The sequence below is a fragment of the Lissotriton helveticus genome, chromosome 3_1, assembly GCF_964261635.1.
Source record: "Lissotriton helveticus chromosome 3_1, aLisHel1.1, whole genome shotgun sequence".
NCBI classification, from domain to species: Eukaryota; Metazoa; Chordata; class Amphibia; order Caudata; family Salamandridae; genus Lissotriton; species Lissotriton helveticus.
This window is the reverse complement of record NC_136061.1, coordinates 1,598,841,663-1,598,861,672: the sequence shown is the minus strand read 5'-3', so window position 1 is coordinate 1,598,861,672 and position 20,010 is coordinate 1,598,841,663. Positions and strand designations below refer to the sequence as shown.

Here is a 20,010-nt window from a genome sequence, read left to right as displayed (position 1 = left end):
AATCTTTGGGCAGTCTGACTCTGCCGGTGCGCCTTCGGACCCCATGGACTCCGCTGGGGTTCTAGGCTTTCGATGCTGGTGGCTTCGGCCCTGTAGCCGCAGGGCCCCCAGAGATCCAGGCCTGGATCCGGATCAGCACCGGTCGACCTTACGACACCTTCTCCAGCACTGAAATCCATTGGAGACACCCTTTACCCTCCAACGCCTGTTGTGTCCGCAAGTGACGTCGACCCCAGCCTCCCCCTTGACATGGATATGGAGTTGGACACTTCTCCAGACCTTGGCATGCTTACTCCCCCTACCGTGGCTACGGAGGAGGGTGCCTGTTACGCTGTGGTGTTGCTTAGGGCAGCTGAGGCCTTGAACGTTGAGCTTCTTACGGTGGCGGTCAGGACTAACCTCCTGACCCAGGTGCGGCAACCAGCAGCGGCCTCTTTGGAGCCCCTGCTGCCGTTCAATGAGGCCGTCACGGACCTCCTTCTGGGCACTTGGTGCAAGCGCAGCACAGGGGCTCTTGTGTAGAGAATGATTGCCCAAAACCATCCCCTGGCCCCGGGCGACCCAATTTTCCTCTCCCAACACCCTACCCACAAGAGCTTGGTTGTCCAAGCCTCAACTTCCAAGGGCACTTTTCCTACTACTCCACCTGATAGAGAATCCAAGAAGATGGACCATTTTGGGAAGAAGATGTTTTCTTCCGCCAGCTTAGGACTGTGGTTGGTGAACAACCCATGTCTCTTGGGCCGTTACTTCCATTCTGTGTGGGAAACGGTCGCGCAGGTGCAGCCACAGTGCCCGCAGGAGGCCCGGGCTGGGCTCTCCCGTGCAGTTGCTGAGGGTAGAGACGCAGCGAAGTTAGCCATACGATGTGGACTGGATACCACCGACTCGCTAGGCAGGACGATTTCAACGTCCGTAGCCCAGAGACGCTACGTCTGACTGAGGTCCACTGTTTTTTCGGGTGATGTCCAATCAACTCTTTTGAACAAGCCCTTTGATGGCCGTTGCTTGTTTGGCGACAAAGCGGACAACATGCCCGAGCGCTTTTAGGATTCCATGTCTACGGCCAGATCCTTGGGCCTCGCTACCACCCTTCGCTCGCGCAGTCTGCTTTTCACACCTTTCGTGGCTATTGAATGGGTGCCCCGCCACATTCCGCCCAGCGCCACAGGCCTGCACAAGCTATCCAGCTTCTGCGCGGCTGGGGATGTGGGACCCAGCGTCATGTGTCTGGGCGCCAGCGGGCGGGCCAGTCCACCAGCGCCTTCTCTGCAGCAGCCTCCTAGTCCGACCTTTCAGGGCCACCAGTTGCCAGTAAGCAGCAGGATCCACCATCAGCTCCCCCACTGGCAAACCATCCCATCGGACAGTTGGGTTTTGCAGAGAGTCCGAAGAGGCTACTTCCTCCCCTTTGAGACTACCCCTCTATCCATGCCACCGCAATCCCATCACATGTCTGAAGATCACTTGCCCTTCTGTGCCAGGAAGTTACAGCTCTCTTGGCCAAGGGAGCCATCAAGCTAGTCCCTGTGCCAGAAGTAGGTTGTGGCTGGTATTCCCATTAGTTCCTGGTACCCAAGAAGGACAAAAGCCTGCGTCCTATCTTGGATCTCAGGGACATCAACCACTTCCTCCGGAAGGAGAAATTCAAAATGTTGACACTGGCTAAGGTCCTGTCTGCCCTCAACCCTGGAGACTGGATGGTAGCGTTGGACTTGCAGGACACCTATTTTCACATCACCATCCTGCCTGCCCACCGGTGTTACCTACTGCTCACGGTACGCCCTGAGCATTTTCAGTTCACCGGGCTCCCCTTTGGCCTTACCAGCGCCCCTCGGGTGTTCACGAAAGTGATGGCGGTGGTCGCATCTCATCTGCGCAGATCAGGGGGTTCCAGTATTCCCCTATCTCGATGACTGGCTGTTAAAGGCGGGTTCGCCTCAGGCTGTCGTCTCCCACCTCCAGACTACAGGGGACCTCCTGCATTCGCTGGGGTTCACTATCAACGTGCCAAAGTCACACCTGATTCCCTCTAAGAAGCTCCTTTTCATCGGGGCGGTTCTGGACACAGCCCAGTTTCGGACCTATCCTCCCGAGCAGCGAGTCCGGGATATTCGGGCTATGATCCCGATCTTTCAGCCTCTATCCAGGGTTTCGGTCAGGATGACCTTGAGGCTGCTGGGCCTCATGACCTCCTGCATTCTGCTGGTGGACTATGCCAGGTGGCATATGTGGGCGGCTCTGCAGTTGGACCCGAAGTTCCAATGGGTACAGCACAGGGGAATCTTTTCAAATGCCTCCAGATCTCAGAGGGCACTCTACGCCAATTGCAGTGGTGGCTCACGAACCAGGATTGGGTCAATGGCAGATCCCTCTCCCTTCCCCAACTGGAGTTCACAGTGGTGATGGATGCATTGCTTCTGGGGTGGGGCGGTCACCTGGGGGAGGCGGAGATCAGGGGCATCTGGTCTCCGGCAGAGTCCGGGCTCCACATCAACCTTCTGTAGCTTCGGGCGATCCGTCTTGCACCGAAGGTATTCCTTCCTTCTGTCAAAGGAAAAGTAGTGTAGGTGTTCGCCAACAACACCACCGCCATGTGGTACTGGAACAAACAGGGTGGGGTGGGGTCATGGACCCTATGCCAAGATGCTCTTTGCCTTTGGATGTGGCTGGAACGTCAGGGCATGTCCCTGGTGGATCAACACCTGTCAGGTTCTCTGAACACCAAGGGGGATGATCTCAGCTGCCAGTGCTTGATGGATCATGAATGGTGTCTTCACTCGGAGGTGGCGCAAGGTCTTTTTCAGCAGTGGGGAGGGTCTTGGTTAGATCTATTTGCCACCGAATAGAACACGTAATGTCAGCAGTTCTGCATGTTGGAATTTCCAAGGTGGTTCTCGCTAGGCGCCGCTTTTCGTCGCAAGTGGAGTTACAGTCTACTATAAGCCTTTCCGCCTATACCACTTCTGCCCAGAGTGCTGAAGGTGGTCAAGGGCGACTGGACCCAAGCCATTCTTGTGGCTCCGGGCTGTGCCCAAAGAGTCTGGTATCCAGAGCTTTTGAACACGGCCATCGATCCTCCGATCAGACTGCCCCTTTGGGAGGATCTTCTGTCGCAGCAGCAGGGGATGGTCCTCCACCCGAACCTGTCCAGCCTTAACCTCCTTGCTTGGAGATTGAGCAGCGACAGTTGACATCTTTCTACCTTCCTCCGGAAGTCTGTAATGTTAAATTGGCTGCAACCATGACTGTATACGCCTGTAGAAGGAACACATTTGTGGCATGGTGCACAGCAAAGGCAGTGGATCCCCTTTCTGCCTCTCTTTCAGAGGCTCTCCTCTTTGTTCTTTCTTTGGCCCAGCAGGGCTCTGCTCTGGGCACTCTCAAGGGCTATCTCTCGGCCATTTCGACCTTTCTTCACCTTCACCTCTTTTCAAGTCCCCTATTGTAAATCGTTTCCTTAAGGGCATTACTCACATGTTTCCTCCTATTCCTTTTGTAAGCCCCAGTGGGACTTGAATCCTGTTCTGACCTACCTTTATGTGCACTCCTTTCGAGCCGCTACATAATTGTACTCTCAGATTTTTGGCACTCAAAACTGCCTTTTTGGTTACCATCACCTCTGCTCGCAGGGTGAGTGAGCTTCAGGCTCTTTCTTCGAAACCTCCTTTCCTGGCTGTTCATCTGGACAAGGTTGTCCTTCGCACTAGGCCTTTCTTTCTTCCTAAAGTGGTTACATCTTTCCATATAGGATAGACCATCACATTGACCACCTTTTTCCCACTCCCACATCCTTCTAAAGAGGAGGAGTGGCTTCACCGTCTGGATCCAAAACGTGTTCTTTCATTCTATCTGGATCGCACAAAACAATTGTGGGTGGATGATCAGCTCTTTGTTGGCTGTGTGGGCGCCCAGAAAGGCCGAGCTGTGCAAAAGCGGACGATCTCTCGATGGATCGTTCTTTGCATCAAATGTGTTTATTTATTAGCGAAAAAACGCTCCAGTAGGGCTGCGTGCCCATTCAACCAGGGCGACGGCAGCCACTACTGCTTTAGAATATGGAGCCCCCCTTGATGACATCTGCCAGGCAGTCACGTGGGCTTCATTGCACATGTTCACCAAACATTACTGCCTGTACAGCCAAGTCCGGAGAGACGGCTTCTTTGGCGTTCAGTTCTCCAGGACTTTCTGGTGTGAACTTAGTTCACAGACCCACCTCCGGTTCGGTTTTGCTGGGGTAGCTATTCTAAGGTAAGGAATCCATAACTAATAGTCTCTTTCAGATGAACAAGTTACTTACCTTCGGTAACAATATATTTGTAGGAGACATATATTAGTTATGGATTCCTTGCCGCCCCACCCATTCTCCTTGTTCTGCAAACTGACATCTAGGGTAAGGGACTTCCTTTCAGGGCCCTAGTTTTGTGCACCAGTGGTCATGGCTCTGCGCTTCTGGCAAGGAATGTTGTGTAAAGAACTGATGTCAGTGCGCAGGGGCGGTGTCTAAGTAGATACCACAACGTCATTCCAGCGATCATGATGCTAGTGATGAACATGGAGTCGACCTACATCACCTACTGACGCGCAGGGGTACTGCTGTAGAAAAATTCTTCGGATCCAATCTGAGGCCTGGGGGGGGGGTCATTATAAGGTAAGGAATCCATAACTAATATATGTTTCTTACAGATATATTGTTACTAAAGGTAAGTAACTTGTTGTTACTGTTCTCACCAGCCCACCCATATGAACACACACATTCTCCCCATTCTCTTTCCAGACATGCAAAGACACATACATGTAAAGACAGTCACATAAATGTGCATCAGCAGACATTTGTGCAGGTACATATATAATAGGACACTTGTGTGTGCGCTCTCGCATACATAGCAACACATGTACAGTAATCCAGCCTTTCTATACTGGTCTACAGATAATGTTATTGCTGGACCGCATCATGTCCTGCTCCTTGTGGTGGCCTTGTAGGGATGAGGTAGAAAGCCTTTACTGGTGGCACACCTCTGTCTGCTGTGCTCTTCTTATGACATGTCACGAGCCCTGGAAATTACAGTGCCTGTTAAGGCAAATGATGTAAAGACCAGCAAACACATTTAGGTGTGCCAGGTGGAAAAATGATGACCATCAGCATTACTGCTTTTCCTTTTCTACTTCTGAAGGACGTTAGGAACACTCCCCTTGAAGAAGCCAAGGGCTGTTCCAGCCATTCTCTGGACTCCACTGTCTGAGCTTATGAGTTTTACCATGAATGACAAAATGCCACATGTGAAGCTCTCACAAGCTTGCATTCATGCACACATATACTGCCCATGCATGCCCACCTATGACCCTGCTCGCAGGCAGGTCGCTTCCCATGCTGCTGCATGGCTCTGCCTGCATTGTTTTTGCCTAATCTTGTATTTTTCCCCTGTGCCTAACTTACTTTCTTGCCCAGACTTGTTTTTATTCACCTGTGCCTGTACTTGCTTTCTTGCCCAGACTTGTTTTAATTCCCCTGTGCCTGTACTTGCTTTCTTGCCCAGACTTGTTTTTATTCCTCTGTGCCTCTACTTGTTTTCTTGCCTAAACTTGATTTTCCTTCCTTTGCCCAGTTCTCCCGCGGCCCGCCCATTTTCCCCGCCACTGCGTCACTGTGGCCCTGCCCACCTGCAATCCCATTCGCCGCCCCGTTCCCGCCTCCCAGCTGCTCCTCCCTCCCACATCCCCTCATATGGAAGCCGTTACGCGGCCGCGCACATACGGCAAGCACCACTGTGCCCGTCCGTGTCTGGACCGCGCCCAGCGCCAGGACCCCTGGACACCACGAACGCCCAACACCGCTACGATGCCAGAACCCTCCACGCACTCAACACCGGACGATCACAGACCTGCTTCCTGGCTGCCCCTAAGCGCACCCACGGAGCTTTCACCTGCCGGAACTGCAGCTTCACAAGCATCCGCCCCACCATGCTGCCGACCAGGAAAGAACCCAACCACCTCAGATGCATCCTTCTCAACACCCGCTCCGCCCGAAAACATGGCGTTGAACTCTGGGACCTACTCGACTCAACCTCCCCAGACGTCGCCTTCCTGATGGAGACCTGGCTGAACCCCGCCTCGGCACCCGACATAGCCATAGCCGTCCCAGAAGGCTACAAGATCACCCGCAAGGACCGCACCAACAGAACGGGAGGAGGAATCACCATCGTCCACAGGAACACTCTGAGTCTCGACCAACACCGACAACACCCTCAGCACCGCCGAACACCTGTACTTCCAGATCCACACCGACCCCAACACCACCCTCAGAGGAACCCTCATCTACAGACCGCCTGGACCCCAACCACAGTTCAGCGACTCCATCGCCGACTTCGTCAGCACACACGCCCTCGCCTCCACGGACTACATCCTCCTCGGGGACCTGAACTTCCACCTCGAGAACAATGACGACACCAACTCCACCACCCTGATCGACAACCTAGCCAACCTCGGACTCAGACAACTCGTCACAACACCCACCCACTCCGCCGGTCACACGCTTGACCCCATCTTCTCCGCAAGCCCCCACGTCTCCTTCAACCATACCACCGAACTCCACTGGACCGACCACCGCTCATCCACTTCACCTTCAAGAAACCCACCACACACCACCGCACCCAACAGATGCCTCACCGCTGCTGGAGCAAAGTCACCCAAGACCAGCTAACCACCACCCTCGCCCAGAGCCCACCCGCCGACCATACCGACCCCAACACCGCCGCCCGCAACCTCAGACAGTGGATCAACGACTGCGCCAACACCCTCGCCCCAATCAAGAAACCCTCCAACAATCATACCAACAAGAAAGCCAGCTGGTTCACTGAAGACCTCCGGGCCTCCAAGCAAACCTGCCGAAAGCTGGAGAAGATCTGGCTCTGTGAACGAACATCGGACAGCCACGCCGCCCACAAGAATGCCACCCACAGACACCATCCCCTCATCAGATCCGCCAAAGGGGCCTCCTTCAAAGACCCCCTAGACAACAACGCGCACAACAGCAAAGAGCTCTTCAACATCGTGAAGGAACTCTCCAGCCCCAGCTCCAACACCAACAACGTCTCACCCTCGCAAGACCTATGTGACTCACTGGCCACCTTCTTCCACCGCAAGATCACAGACATCCACAACAGTTTAAACGCCACGACCGCCCCGACAACCACTGAGATCTCCGCCCCCACGACCACCACCTGCGCCAACCGCCTGCTCTACTGGACCAACATCAACGACGATGACACCATCAAGATCATGAACACCATCCACTCCGGATCTCCGTCAGATCCATGCCCACACCACATCTTCAACAAAGCCAGCACATCCATCGCACCCCATCTCCGGAAAGTCATCAACACCTCCTTCGAGACAGCACCTTCCCGCAGAGCTGGAAGCACGCCGAGATCAACACCTTACTCAAGAAACCCAAGGCGGACCCCAAGGACCTCAAGAACTTCCGGCCCATCTCCCTGCTCCCGTTCCCGGCAAAGGTCATAGAGAAGACCGTCAACGAACAACTGACCCGCTACCTCGAGGAGAACACCATCCTGGACCCTTCCCAGTCCGGTTTCCGCAGCAACCACAGCACCGAGACTGCCCTCATCGCCGCCACCGATGACATCAAGTCCCTGCTGGACAACGGAGAAATGGCGGCCCTCATCCTCCTGGACCTGTCAGCCGCCTTCGACACGGTCTGTCACCACACACTACGAACACGCCTCCACAACGCTGGGATCCAAGAGAAGGCCCTGAACTGGACCACCTCTTTTCGCTCCGGCAGAAAACAGAGCGTCCGCCTTCCCCCCTTCCGCTCAGAAGCCACCGAGATCATCTGCGGCGTACCCCAGGGCTCATCCCTCAGCCCAACTCTGTTTAACATCTACATGGCACCGCTCGACCACGTCACTCATCGGCACGACCTCAACATCCTCTCCTACGCCGATGACACCAAGCTGATATTCTCCCTCACCAAGGACCCCCACACCACCAAAACCAACCTTCACGAAGGAATGAAGGCCGTTGCTGAATGGATGAGGAACAGCCGACTGAATCTGAACTCGGACAAGACGGAGGTCCTCATCCTCGGATCCAACGAGAAGAAGAGTCACCCAGGCTCTTGTCAGCAGCAGGTTGGACTATGGAAACGCCCTCTACGCAGGAGCCTCGGCCAAACTCCTGAGACGGCTCCAACGCATCCAGAACATCTCTGCACACCTGATCCTCGACATCCCTCGCCGCAGCCACATCACACCCCACCTGAGAGACCTGCACTGGTTCCCGGTCAACAAGAGGATAACCTTCAAGCTTCTCACCCACGCACACAAGGCACTCCACAACACCGGACCAACGTACCTCAACAGACGACTCAGCTTCTACAACCCCACCCGGCAGCTCCGCTCCGCCGACCCCACCCTCGCTACAGTTCCACGCTTCCGAAGAGCAACCTCAGGCGGCAGATCGCTCTCCCACCTCACCGACAAGACCTGGAACACCCTCCCCATCCACCTACGGCAGACCCAAGACCTGCTGACCTTCAGAAAACTCCTCAAGACCTGGCTTTTCGAGCAGTAGCAGCATTCCCCACCCCAGCGCCTTGAGACAATCACGGGTGAGTAGTGCGCTTTACAAATGATATGATTGATTGATTGATTAATTTGTAATGTGTGATTTGAAGGCACCATACGAAAATGCCCCGTGTGATTCCTCAATACTAATTCTTGGGACCTGAGAAATAGGAAGCAAAAAGACTGTTTGAGTAACTAAACTGACTGCCTGAACGAGGGGCCTTATTTAGAGCTTGACAGATGGGGTATCCTCCACATTTGCGACGGCGTACTCTATCTGCTATGTTAAAAGCGGATTGTAGTCTATGGCACTTGCAATATTAAGAATTGGATATCTGCCACATTTGGCGGCAGCCCGTCCATCAAGCTCTAAAAAGGGCCAGTAATTCTTATTACTTTGCTGTTGGGTTGACAGAAAGAGCCACTTGCCCTTTGGCTCAATCGTAGCTGGGCAGACTTACAAATCTTGTCCCAAATTTGCCCTTTATAATGGGAATTTCTCTTCATTTGTTATTATGTCCCATTCACATTTCAGGCCATGGTGTAAAAAGGGTAGTGTTCAGTAGTGACTCTTCAACAGGGCCTTCATGGTGCAGCTCCGCCACCGGTCAGCCACCACACACCGCCCCTTATCTCTCCCCGATCTGCTCACCATGTAATTTAGCAGTATTCCACCATTCTCTTGTATAATGAACGTTGCCTGTGTGCTGGGTTACCTTCTTGGCTTCTACAGGCTACTGATGGCAGGGGGAAGAGGAGGCTGATGGTGCTGAGCAACGATCCATCTATAGATTGCTATTTCAAAAGGCATCACTGTAGGTGGATGTCTGGATTGTGTGTATGCAGCACATAATTTGAGCAGGCAGGTAGGACCCATCGGCAGTCATTTTTTGTGTGTGTCATAACTCTTTATTGGAAATTAAAGATATACAATTACATAAAAGTATTAAACAACATTATAAATCAGTATGGGACCAGCAGGATGCACACATAACGTAATATAACAGTGGAGAAAGGAATAAAATCATATATAAGAAAACAAAGAAAGGGGAAAGTAGGAATAGAATAAATGACAGGAAGCTAATTATGGGGAAAAGGGAATTGTGCATAATATGCTAGGAAATTCTAAATCTGATTAATTATAATCATAAAAGGAATTAGAATAGATTATGAAACGAGAACCGTTATATTAATATATGTATAAATATGTACTATAGTGTGTCTGAGAATGATACAAGGTAATACAAATTATTAAATAAATATATGAATAAATAGATAAATATATAAATAGATAGGTGAATATAAACATAAATAAATAAACGAATAAATAAGTAAATAAATAAATAATTGTAAAGATTGGGCAGTAATTTTTGATAACTGGCATTTATTACTCATCCACAGACTTTGATCCAGAGAGAGAAAAAAACAAAAGGGGCAAAGGAGGGAGAAAGAAGGAAAAACAGTGGTTATGGGGGAAAGCTGCATGGAAAGGAACCTACAAGAGTGTTATAACGAGGCCAGGAGTGTCTGGTGGTATATTAATGAGGCATCAGGTGGAATTGATCCTTCTAACTGCGGGTTTCTGAGCAAAACTTTGGGACATAAAACATATTTGTTTAAAGATTAAGCACATGCACATGTGAATGGCGCAATTCAACTACGCTTACCTCACACAGGTACAAGCCACTTTATTTAACAGACACACTGTGCACGCCTCAGGCAGCACAGTTTACCTGCTTAAATTGGGCTGTCATGGAGCACTTTGGTGATAACGAGAAGCTACATAGAGCAGCAAGGCCAGGATCCTAAACACGGTCCTAGCTTCTGATAGGGTTGTGCTATCAGCCCTATCAGGAAGCTGGGAGAGACTCTGAGGTGGTCTGTCCCTTTTTAATACTAGCCCTGCAGCTCTGTCTGGCTCCTTGTTGGAAAGCATGCCTTACTGGTTCTAATGTCCAGCATCGGATTCTTGTCCTGCTACTGCCATCTAGTCTTGTAGCTGCATGGAAAGGAAGCAAGGTAAGTTAAAAAACAGTGCTGTTCCCTTGTGCATGCGTGAGTGTGTGTTTGTGAGTGATTCGGGGTGAATGACTGGGAGTGACGGTGGTCGAGTGTCAATGAGAGAGAAAGTGAGAATCATTGAGGGTAAATGTGACTGAATAAGTGAAAGTATGAGTGGCTTAGCATAAGTGAGTGCGGGGGACTTTGTGAGTGGGAGTGAGTCAGAGCGTATCAATGATGCAGCAGGTGCAGTTGCACCAGGGCCCAGAAGTTTGAGGTGCCTACTGTATGCTGCCTATGAAAGCAGAGCACCTCTTCACCTTGTAGTTCAAAGCAGAGCCTTCTGTGCACTAGCATTTGGGATTGAAAGTCAGTAAGTGTGGAAGAGTGAATACCAGGGTGTGAGTGAAGATGTTTGTGAGTGACAGTAAGTGTGAGTATGAGTCAGAAGAAATATATGACAGTGTGTGAGTGAGTGGTGAGGAGTGAGAGTGAATGACAAAGGGAGTGAATTGAGTGTGTGTGTAATAATGTGTTTGTGAGTGTGTTTTATGCTTGTGAGTGTACCGCTTACCATGGCATACTCAAGGTAATTCGTATCTTATAGGGACACCTATGGTAACATGCTGAATTTAAGGTAATTTTTGACATAGGAGAGGGAACCCATTACAAAATTCAGTCCCTAATATACTGGAAGCAGTTCTTAACATATGGAGGGACATATTTGGCAAAATGCATGTGCTAGCATATTGGAGGTAAATCTTGACAATTGCAGTATATTGGGGGGGGTCAGATTGGGGGAAGTAAACCAAGAAAAAAGTTGGCTCTGGCATACTAGAATTCAGTTTTTTACATTAGGGTTACCCACGGTGTATGCGCAATGTCAATGGAAATCTACTGGTATACTATATGTAATTTCTGGTATCAGAGGGTATTTACGGCAAAATAGTAATACTGGCATTGGCACACTGTAGGTAATTCCTAATGTATACGGTCACCCAAGGCAACTTTTGGAAAAAAAATGGGGTGAATGTTTGGCATTACGCCCCGCCACCTTCAGAGATCACCAGCTTCCATTGACACTGCCGGATGTCTGTACAGCATTGTGAAGGTAGGTTGGTGCATACTGATGCAAACTTACAACTTGAATGTCTGATTTAAGAGTAAGCACTTGATAAAAACTGCAGACATTACTTCTTGGATGCATCATAAAACCCAAAATTCAATTCCCTGAAGAACCAAACAGTTGTACCTATTTTACGTCTTTGGATGAATTCTTCTTTTCTCCCAAGTTGTATAGGCATGAATGCACATCAAATTCATATGTATGCTTGTGTTTCCTTTTGGTTCTAACTCCAGGGAAGCGGGCAGATAACATCCGGCTATGCAGCGAAAGCCCTCGCCGCGTGCACTCGGAGCAGCACACAGGCTCGTGAGGACGTGGTGAAGTCAGATAAAAGTAAGTGGCAGATATGCTGAACCCGGGATAAACGTCGAGTGGGATTTCAAGGTTGATTGTCCTCGGGGGGCCTATTTCGCCCAATCTGCTGGGGAGCCCTGTCCTATGTGAGCTGCGAGCTAATCCAGCTGAGCCTTCCTAAGGCTTGCAAATGTGTGCGTATGCATTAAATAGGATCACCTCTTGAAATTGCATATACTCTATGCAAAGGAGGGATTGCAAACCACCATGCATTTTAATGAGACGGAGATGTGAACTGAAACAAGCTTTGTATCAAGCTTGTGGTTGGTTCTTGGGTTAATTAAAAGCATAAATGTTCGTTTAATTTCTCATACTTCAGGTTTGTGAAGTAAAACGTAAACAGAGTTTTCCTTTAATAGGCTTGAAAAACGTGGTTTTAAATTCAGGACTTCTTCCTTTAAGGAAAGCAGGCTGCTTTTTTTTATAAGTTAACTTTATTGAAAAGTGATCACAGACATGGTGGTCTGCTAACCATAGTAACCACCACCTCTGTGGTGATCGCCAATCAAAGGGAATCACTAGCGATCTACCTAATTAAAGGTTAATAGGTAGGTAGCATTATGGCACATTCCTGATCATCATTTTATGAGCTACTTATATACTGGTTACAAAACTCGTACATCTGGCCTTAAGAGCATTAAGAATGTTTTTAATCATAAAAAAATCAGATTACTGCACAGGTAAAACATAGTCAAGATTCCAAAGCATGTGTCGAAAGTTAATACAGATAAAAGTGTAATGGTGTTGAATAGTATTGGCTGAATACCTATCGAAAATACGAATGAGAAGAAGACGGGTTGGTAGTAAAACAAGACACAAAAAGGGCCCAAAAGTGTAAAACCGGAGTACTTTGCCCATAACTAGAACACAAAGACTGCCCTAGGAATGCACTACACTCGGGTCATATACACTGAAATTGAACTTTGAGCCTTATTTTAAGTTGGTGGATGGAATTCTGTGACACTAACGTGGCCGATATCCCACCCGCTGTCTTACACGTGCAGTAGGCAGTAATGCATTGTACTTCAATGGGTAGTATATCTGCCACGTTTGTGGTGGAGCATCCAGTTTGCAAAATTCTAACCAGGCCCTTCGATCTTTGTCCAGCATTGCTTGTTGTTGTAGTGCTGGCTGGTTACCTAGAGGTAAACAGAATAGAATTTTAAGAGCGCACTCAAGAACCGAGGTGTTTGAACAACAATCATTTTGAGGATGGTAAGGTGGACAAACTAGTTAGAAATAATGTCAGTTCCGTGGAGAATCAAAGAAGACGTGATGATGAGAGCTGCCGACGTTGTCAGCCATGTAGTTATGCCTCTCACAGGAAGGAAAACTCAACTAGAGAAGAATATCCAAGTACGCGAGATTCAGGCATCACACACCTAACAAATACGGTAAGGGCAAATGATCCAAGCAGGTAGCAAGGAGTAAGGAAAGATGATCATTCGCATAGTATATGAAACCTGTCTTTCTCTTCTACCTGTCAAATCTGTTAATATCAAAAGCCTATGCAAAAAATCTTTGTATTTGTGAACTGTGCATGGAGGTATACATCTTCACAGCTACAAGGCAGTGGAGTGGTATATACTAGTTGGCGGTATGCAGAGCAGGAAAGACCAGCCAAAGGGAGTGTGTACACAGGAAGACAACGTAATGTGGATGTAACACTGAGTGAGAGTGGAGAAGGGCAGACGACAAGAGATGGAGCAAAACAACTTGGCCCAACAGCATATGGCTGTAGGCATGCAATAAAAGGAGCTGTGTGGGGTTGGCCGAGAGTAGATGAGAGGTGTTTGGATACTGGAGCCTGCTATTTGGCAGGTAATAGATGAGCTGGCAATGGAAGAGGAGGTGAATGTGAGCAGGGGACAGTGCAAAAGACCCTAGAATCGAAAGACGTAGCAGAGTAGGAGGGAAATGTTTGTGAGGAGGAGTATGATATGGACATTAAAGCAGGGAAGGGGCTGGATTGGGAGTTAGGATAGGTGCATAGGAGGGTGACCCTAGCAAGGAATGACAGGGGTTTATGGCAAGCAGCAATAGGTGGGGCACAGTTGGAGACCTGGGAACACTTGCATGGGGTAGTGGACTCAGGGTTGGAGGGTTTGGGACACTCTTGATACTAGACTGGTAACTGAGAAATTACACAGAAACAGAGTGCAAAGCTTGGGGAATCCCTAGTGTGCAACACGTGTACTGATTATTTGGGATGAGAGTATGCTATTCCAAGAAGTGTCAGATGGAGAGATTGGGTGATACTCCTGCTCACAAAGCACAGACATTGCAGATGTCGAGAAAAACAATTACAATACTATAATACAAGTGAACTCAACCTGAAGCAAGTGTACACACATTAGTGACTGAAACCTGCACAGTAGTTTACATGGCTGAATTAACATGTTACCATGAGTTGAATTCGATGAGGTTCCATGACATCCTGATGGAATTGGGTGCAATGTCAACATAAATATTCCTGTGACCTCAAGAACTGAAAGGTGGGGCACCAAAGTAAGTAGCTAAGATGGCTGAATAAGCTGATCACTAAATGCTGATAATTCTCTGAAAGCCGGAAGTCAAAGTTTCTAGTCTGTGCGCTGCTACTTCAGCCTTAAATCTTGTGTTATGTTTATAAATTGAGTACCATTGGGTTGATTAATAATAAAACCTGTGAAATAGCTAAGCAGAGGCTGCAGGTATGCTGCCTAAGCAATGCAAAGAGCTATGACTACATTCAGTGGTCTTATGGCAGTCAATGTATGTCATAATCATATCCACCTGTAACTGATTGACATCTCTTTTGTCCTAGAGTTCACTGTCCTGATGAAGCTTTTACACTCAGAGAATGAAGTAATTGCAGGAAATGCAGCCCTCTGCCTTGGTTACTGTATGTCGGTGCCTGGAGCACCTGCCTCTCTGCTAAAATCTGACATACTAAAGGTTCTGTTAACATATGCTGGAGGGGACGCCAAAGAGGTTGCTTTACAGCAGAATGCAGCTATAGCTTTAGGAAAGCTTTGCACAGCAGAGCCAAGGTAAGTAATGAGTGACTTTGACATTTTAATGGATTTGACAACTTTTCAACGAAGTCATATTTTTTTCTGACATCTTATACTGATGAATAAATTGGTTTGGGGTGTGAGTTTGGTTTAATTAACAGTACGTTTACCTCAGTAGTTGAAACCATACCTCTGCCTTTCTTGTCCAGTACTTCCTTTTAGCGAGATCACTTAGCCAATAAAAAATATTTGTACCTAGGCTGTCACTAATATTGATTTCATCCCATCTGATAGAGATAAATGGCATATCGTAAAAAGTGTTGATGTCACACACTAATTCTTTTAAAGTTTAAGTGCAAAGACATGCGGTATGAGCATTTTTTCTGTTCAGACTTTTGAATATTCACTGTTTTACAGTCCTCTAGCGGGTGTGCACGTATAGCACTTGATCTTAGTTGCATTGTGTCCTACTAAAATTCAATTTGAAAGTCAAACATACCAAAGTTTAAAGGAGTGAAGTTTCCACCTTTTCTTAACATAGGCACACAAGGTTTGTGGGTTCATGGATAGGATACTTCTTCTCCATAAATAGGGGTGCGGGGGCGTGTCCTTTTTTATACGGTGTAGAACAGATCGTGTACAATACTTGAAGGAGATGTGCTAAAATGTGCTAATGGGATTTGGTACTAGCAACATTCTTAGGCTGTAGTCATCAAAACATAGAACACACCCAGGAGAGATAATTTGCACCACTTCCCAAATCTATTCTTCTTGAAAACAGCACGCGTTTTTTACATGGTTTCCTCCCAAAAGCAATTGAAACTCACCCCTCTACCACCACCAGAAAAGGTGGACACTGTCCTAGTAGAGTGTTGCAATCCTCCCTGATCTTTCAGAAGAGAACGGAGTTTGGGACAACACATCAACAACTGTAGACACCTATCAGTTCCACTGTGCAGCTAATCTATGCCTTGAACCACTTTAAAACAGCGAACAAAGGTTGCAAAGGTTGACTTTACTCAGCTTACCTCTACCCTGAGGCCCAGAAAAAAAGTCCTAGGTTTTAATTCAGTATAAAAATGTTGCTCAAGTTCAACTGATAAGCAGCCGCCAGCAAATGTAGGTATTTTGGCCCTTATGGCCATTTCTTTAATTGGAAGTATCCATGAAAGTCTTTCTGGGCTTTACCAAGGACTTTTGGGCCCCTTAGCATTTTTGTTGTTACCCTTCAGGATCCAAGCCATAAGAAACCACGAGGATAGACCAGCCACGAGCCTGACCAGTAAAGAACATTTTACTTGACTTTTTTTACATCTGCTCCTCCACCAAGTACAAAATTCAAAACTAACCTTCAAATGGAGTTTGCTGCCATATTTATAGTGCCTGGATGGACTGACATATCTGCTTGACATTCTTTAACTTGGTAACCAGAAACCTTATTTGATGGTTGGACTTGTGTTTTCACTTGAACTTCTTTTGTGCCCTCGACCCTCTCGTTTAGACTTTCAATAGTTCCTGGTGGAGGTGTAGAGGCCAATAGAGCTGCTGGTAATCACACTAAGAAGTAGAGTGTGGGCTTTTCAAGTAGACAAGAGGGTTGTGCTAGTATTATCTAGGTCCTCCTCTTCTTAAACCCATTCCTCCCCAAAAAGCCTTTCAAATTGTGATATTAATGACTTTCAGTGATTACTTGTTGTTTTTCATGGGGAAGGGGGTATTCATTATTATTAAATGGCCAGTGACAGCTGAGGTGGGTTCCCGCAGCATCAGCAGAGGGTTGTCTTAACCCTTTTTTGACATCTGGTTGGTAAGGGCTCAGTTCCAGTCTAATTTACCAGAGTCCTTCTTTGAGGTAAGCTTTTTTGATCGTGGGCAAGTCTTTTCCGTTAGACTCAATGGCTTCTCTTAATCGGAGCCATCTTGGATAGATGTCTGTGTATTGTACGACTCCACTGATCGAGGTTATTTTTCATTAATCCTCAAACCTGTCTCACTGGTTTCAGAATTGCTATCCTTGATTTGCAAATGAGTTAACTAAGTTTTGCGGTTCATTGGAGCCAGACGTCTGAACTTCAGTGTGCTCAGGTTCAAATTTCTCAAGACCCTCTTTAGGACCGTCTGCAATGCAGTCAGTAGGTAAACAAGTTTGGGACTCTCTCCTCAATCCTCTGACTTTGAAGGTCTCCCTCACTACAGACTCCTCAGCAAAACGTTAGGTATCCTTGTCAACAACCTTGTGACATTTGGCCTTCTTGGAGTCTTTGTTTCCTTCGAGATATATTAGAGCCAAAGGTGTAAGCCGAGCTTCAGCTCCACCCTCACCTTTCTGACAGGAAAGTCGTCGTGTTCTCCTGGTCAGGGGCTGTGGCTGTGCTCTCGTGGCTTACAGTTTCATGAAACAAGGAGGCAGACTTCACAAAAAAGAAGCACAACTCTGCAGTCTCCCTACTCTCCCTTAATTGGAGTCATTTGCACAAACATGCAGCTATATGCATATACTGCAGAAAGATCTAACCACTCCCTGAGTAGTGGCCTGTCAATTGAGCATGCACCTTCTGCATGGAACCTACAGCCACAGGTTGAAATCCTTAAATATCTTCATCGGCCTTTCACAGTTCTTTGGTTGATATATTACCATTATTCAATAGTGTAACAGTAGCAATTGTTATTTGCTCAGCTGTTAAACTGCAGTATGCATTGCTGTTCATGCTAATCAACTTGCGATATGTAATAACTCTGTCTCTCCATCCCAGGGGGCAAAGTTTGGGTCACACATTGAAGTGAATATATTACATTTAAAATACACCTAAAGCAATGTTCATTGAGTGAGGCTATATGTTCCCCGCTGTTTTGGACTCTCAACACAGCGGATTATTAGCATGACAATGGAGAATAATTAAAGCCAGAGTCTCTGTGAAAGGTACCAATGCTGGAGAACTAAAGTTACAACTAAGTAAAAACATTTCTAGCTATATGCTCCTTTCTCCTTCTTTAGGCGCACGCAACCATGGAGTGCTGCGCCATAATAATGCACCAATTTACTATGTAAAGTTGTCAAAAAATAAATGGAATAAAACGTCTGTTCTCTCCAGAATTTGGTTACTTCACCCTGGGTGGAAGTTCCAGGAAGACTCTCCTTTTTGAGGTGAAACCCCTGACCAGTGCTGGGCTGTTCTTGTTTCTATAGTGCCACATTCTCTCTGAAAGGGCACACCACCACATTTCCTTACGCCCTCACCTACTATGCTCATTAACTGTGTCTTTGTCTTTCGACTTGCCTGTGTCTGTTCACACTGGAGCCTCTCCTTTCTTCAGGCATATGTTCAAGCCCACTCACTGCCTTCCATCAGCCTCTCGTTGTCTCCATGATAGTCCCCATATCAATGTCCTCTCCCTGCGCCAGACATTTGACCGTAATGTACACTCTGTGCGAAGCCCACAGAGTATGTCTGACATCTGGGGAAACCGGGTCAAAATCTGTTCATGTTTAGTAGTGTCTGTCCCAAATACCATTCACCATCGATTCCTGTAGTTTTTTTTTTAATGGGTTAGAGGTTTCCAAGTGAAAAAATGTGCAGGCAATTTTAGCTACTTTTTCGGTTAAAATACACTAGATTATATTTCCTACTTTTGACATTGATACAAACATGTATTCATTACATGATAGCACAAGGTACACCGATTTAATCTGATATACCCGTTATATAAAATAAAGTGCATTGTTTTCATTGTATTTAAGACAGATACTTAAAACAAATTGCCCCAACGATGAGGATACATCACATACAGCGAACATTAACAAGATGAGTGTTCCTATATAGTAATTTGTAAGTAATAATCTGCTTTCTGTCACATTCGTGATGTAGATGAGTGAAAATGCCTGTAAATCAAAATTTCCATTGCAGTTTATTTCATGTATTTTTCAGTTTCAATTTAACAAAGAGATTTATTTCTGCTGGCAATGAGTTCATCATGGATTAGTAAACCTCTTGCAAGAGTGTTATTGAGAGAATTGTGTCCCAACAAGATGTCGCTATGTGTCTTTCTGTCTCATTTTTAATTATTTGATTTTCTTTTCTTCCAGGTTTATTGATGAACTTCGCAAACTGAATGGAATCGAAATCCTTAACTCCTGTATGAAATACATTGAATTACTCTGACGGATTTCTCGTGTTTTCAGAGCATTGATAGTGTTTTATTGACTTTATTTACCATCTCATGTTTTCAGAACAGTGATAGTAATTTATTTGTTTTATACGCCATGTTTATATGTCATGTTCCATAAACTATTTTATGATTATCTTAATGTCTGTTGAAATTGCTTTCTGAAACCTACTTCTGCCATGATATGTGTATTTTTGCATTTAAAAGTTACATTTCGGGATCCATACATCCTGCTCTTTCAAACCACAATTTCACATTCTGCTCTTACCTCTTCAAGTTATCTCACAAAAGAAAACCGCTTCTTTCCTTTTTATCAGTGGCGATTGGTAGGGAACAGTGGGGGGGGGGGTGGTGTTTGGGTACGGTGGGTGGTTAGGAAAAAAAAGAAAGTAAAGCAAACTTACCTGGTGATCGCTGTCACCAGCCGCCGCCTCTCCTCCGAGCAGGAACCAGGAAGCTCCCAAACTCTCCTGACCAATCACAACGCTGCTCTAAGCAGTGTTGTGATTGGTTTGAGCGCCATGACTTGGCGCTCAGACGGGGATTGGGAGGCTGGACAGGTTCTCCACTAAGACTGTATTATACAGCCTTAGTGGAGAACATGCACAGTGCTCATTACTGTTTGGCTGGCCCGAGACGGCCAGCCAAAATGTAATTGCCCTTCAGGTACAGCCACCATTCCTCATCCAGCCTTGACATCAGGGGAGGCCGCCCTGTGAGAAGTTGGCCTGGTATATGCTGTCCACTAATTAAAGTGGGCACCCAGTCCCAGTCCAAACGA

The 20,010-nt window shown here is 47.2% G+C and overlaps 1 protein-coding gene across 3 annotated transcripts in view; it reads left to right on the top strand.

Moving 5' to 3' along the window:
* The window catches only part of TTC12 (tetratricopeptide repeat domain 12), a 317,573-nt gene extending 298,208 nt beyond the window's left edge, over nt 1-19,365 (top strand). For all 3 annotated transcript variants that reach the window (XM_078682360.1, XM_078682358.1, XM_078682359.1), the window contains 3 exons: nt 11,949-12,048; nt 14,876-15,101; nt 19,150-19,365. In XM_078682360.1, the coding sequence (XP_078538486.1) occupies nt 11,949-12,048; nt 14,876-15,101; nt 19,150-19,225 (402 nt within the window). In that variant the 3' untranslated portion in view covers nt 19,226-19,365. The remainder of the gene's footprint in view (nt 1-11,948; nt 12,049-14,875; nt 15,102-19,149) is intronic.
* The last annotated feature ends 645 nt before the right edge of the window (nt 19,366-20,010 follow it).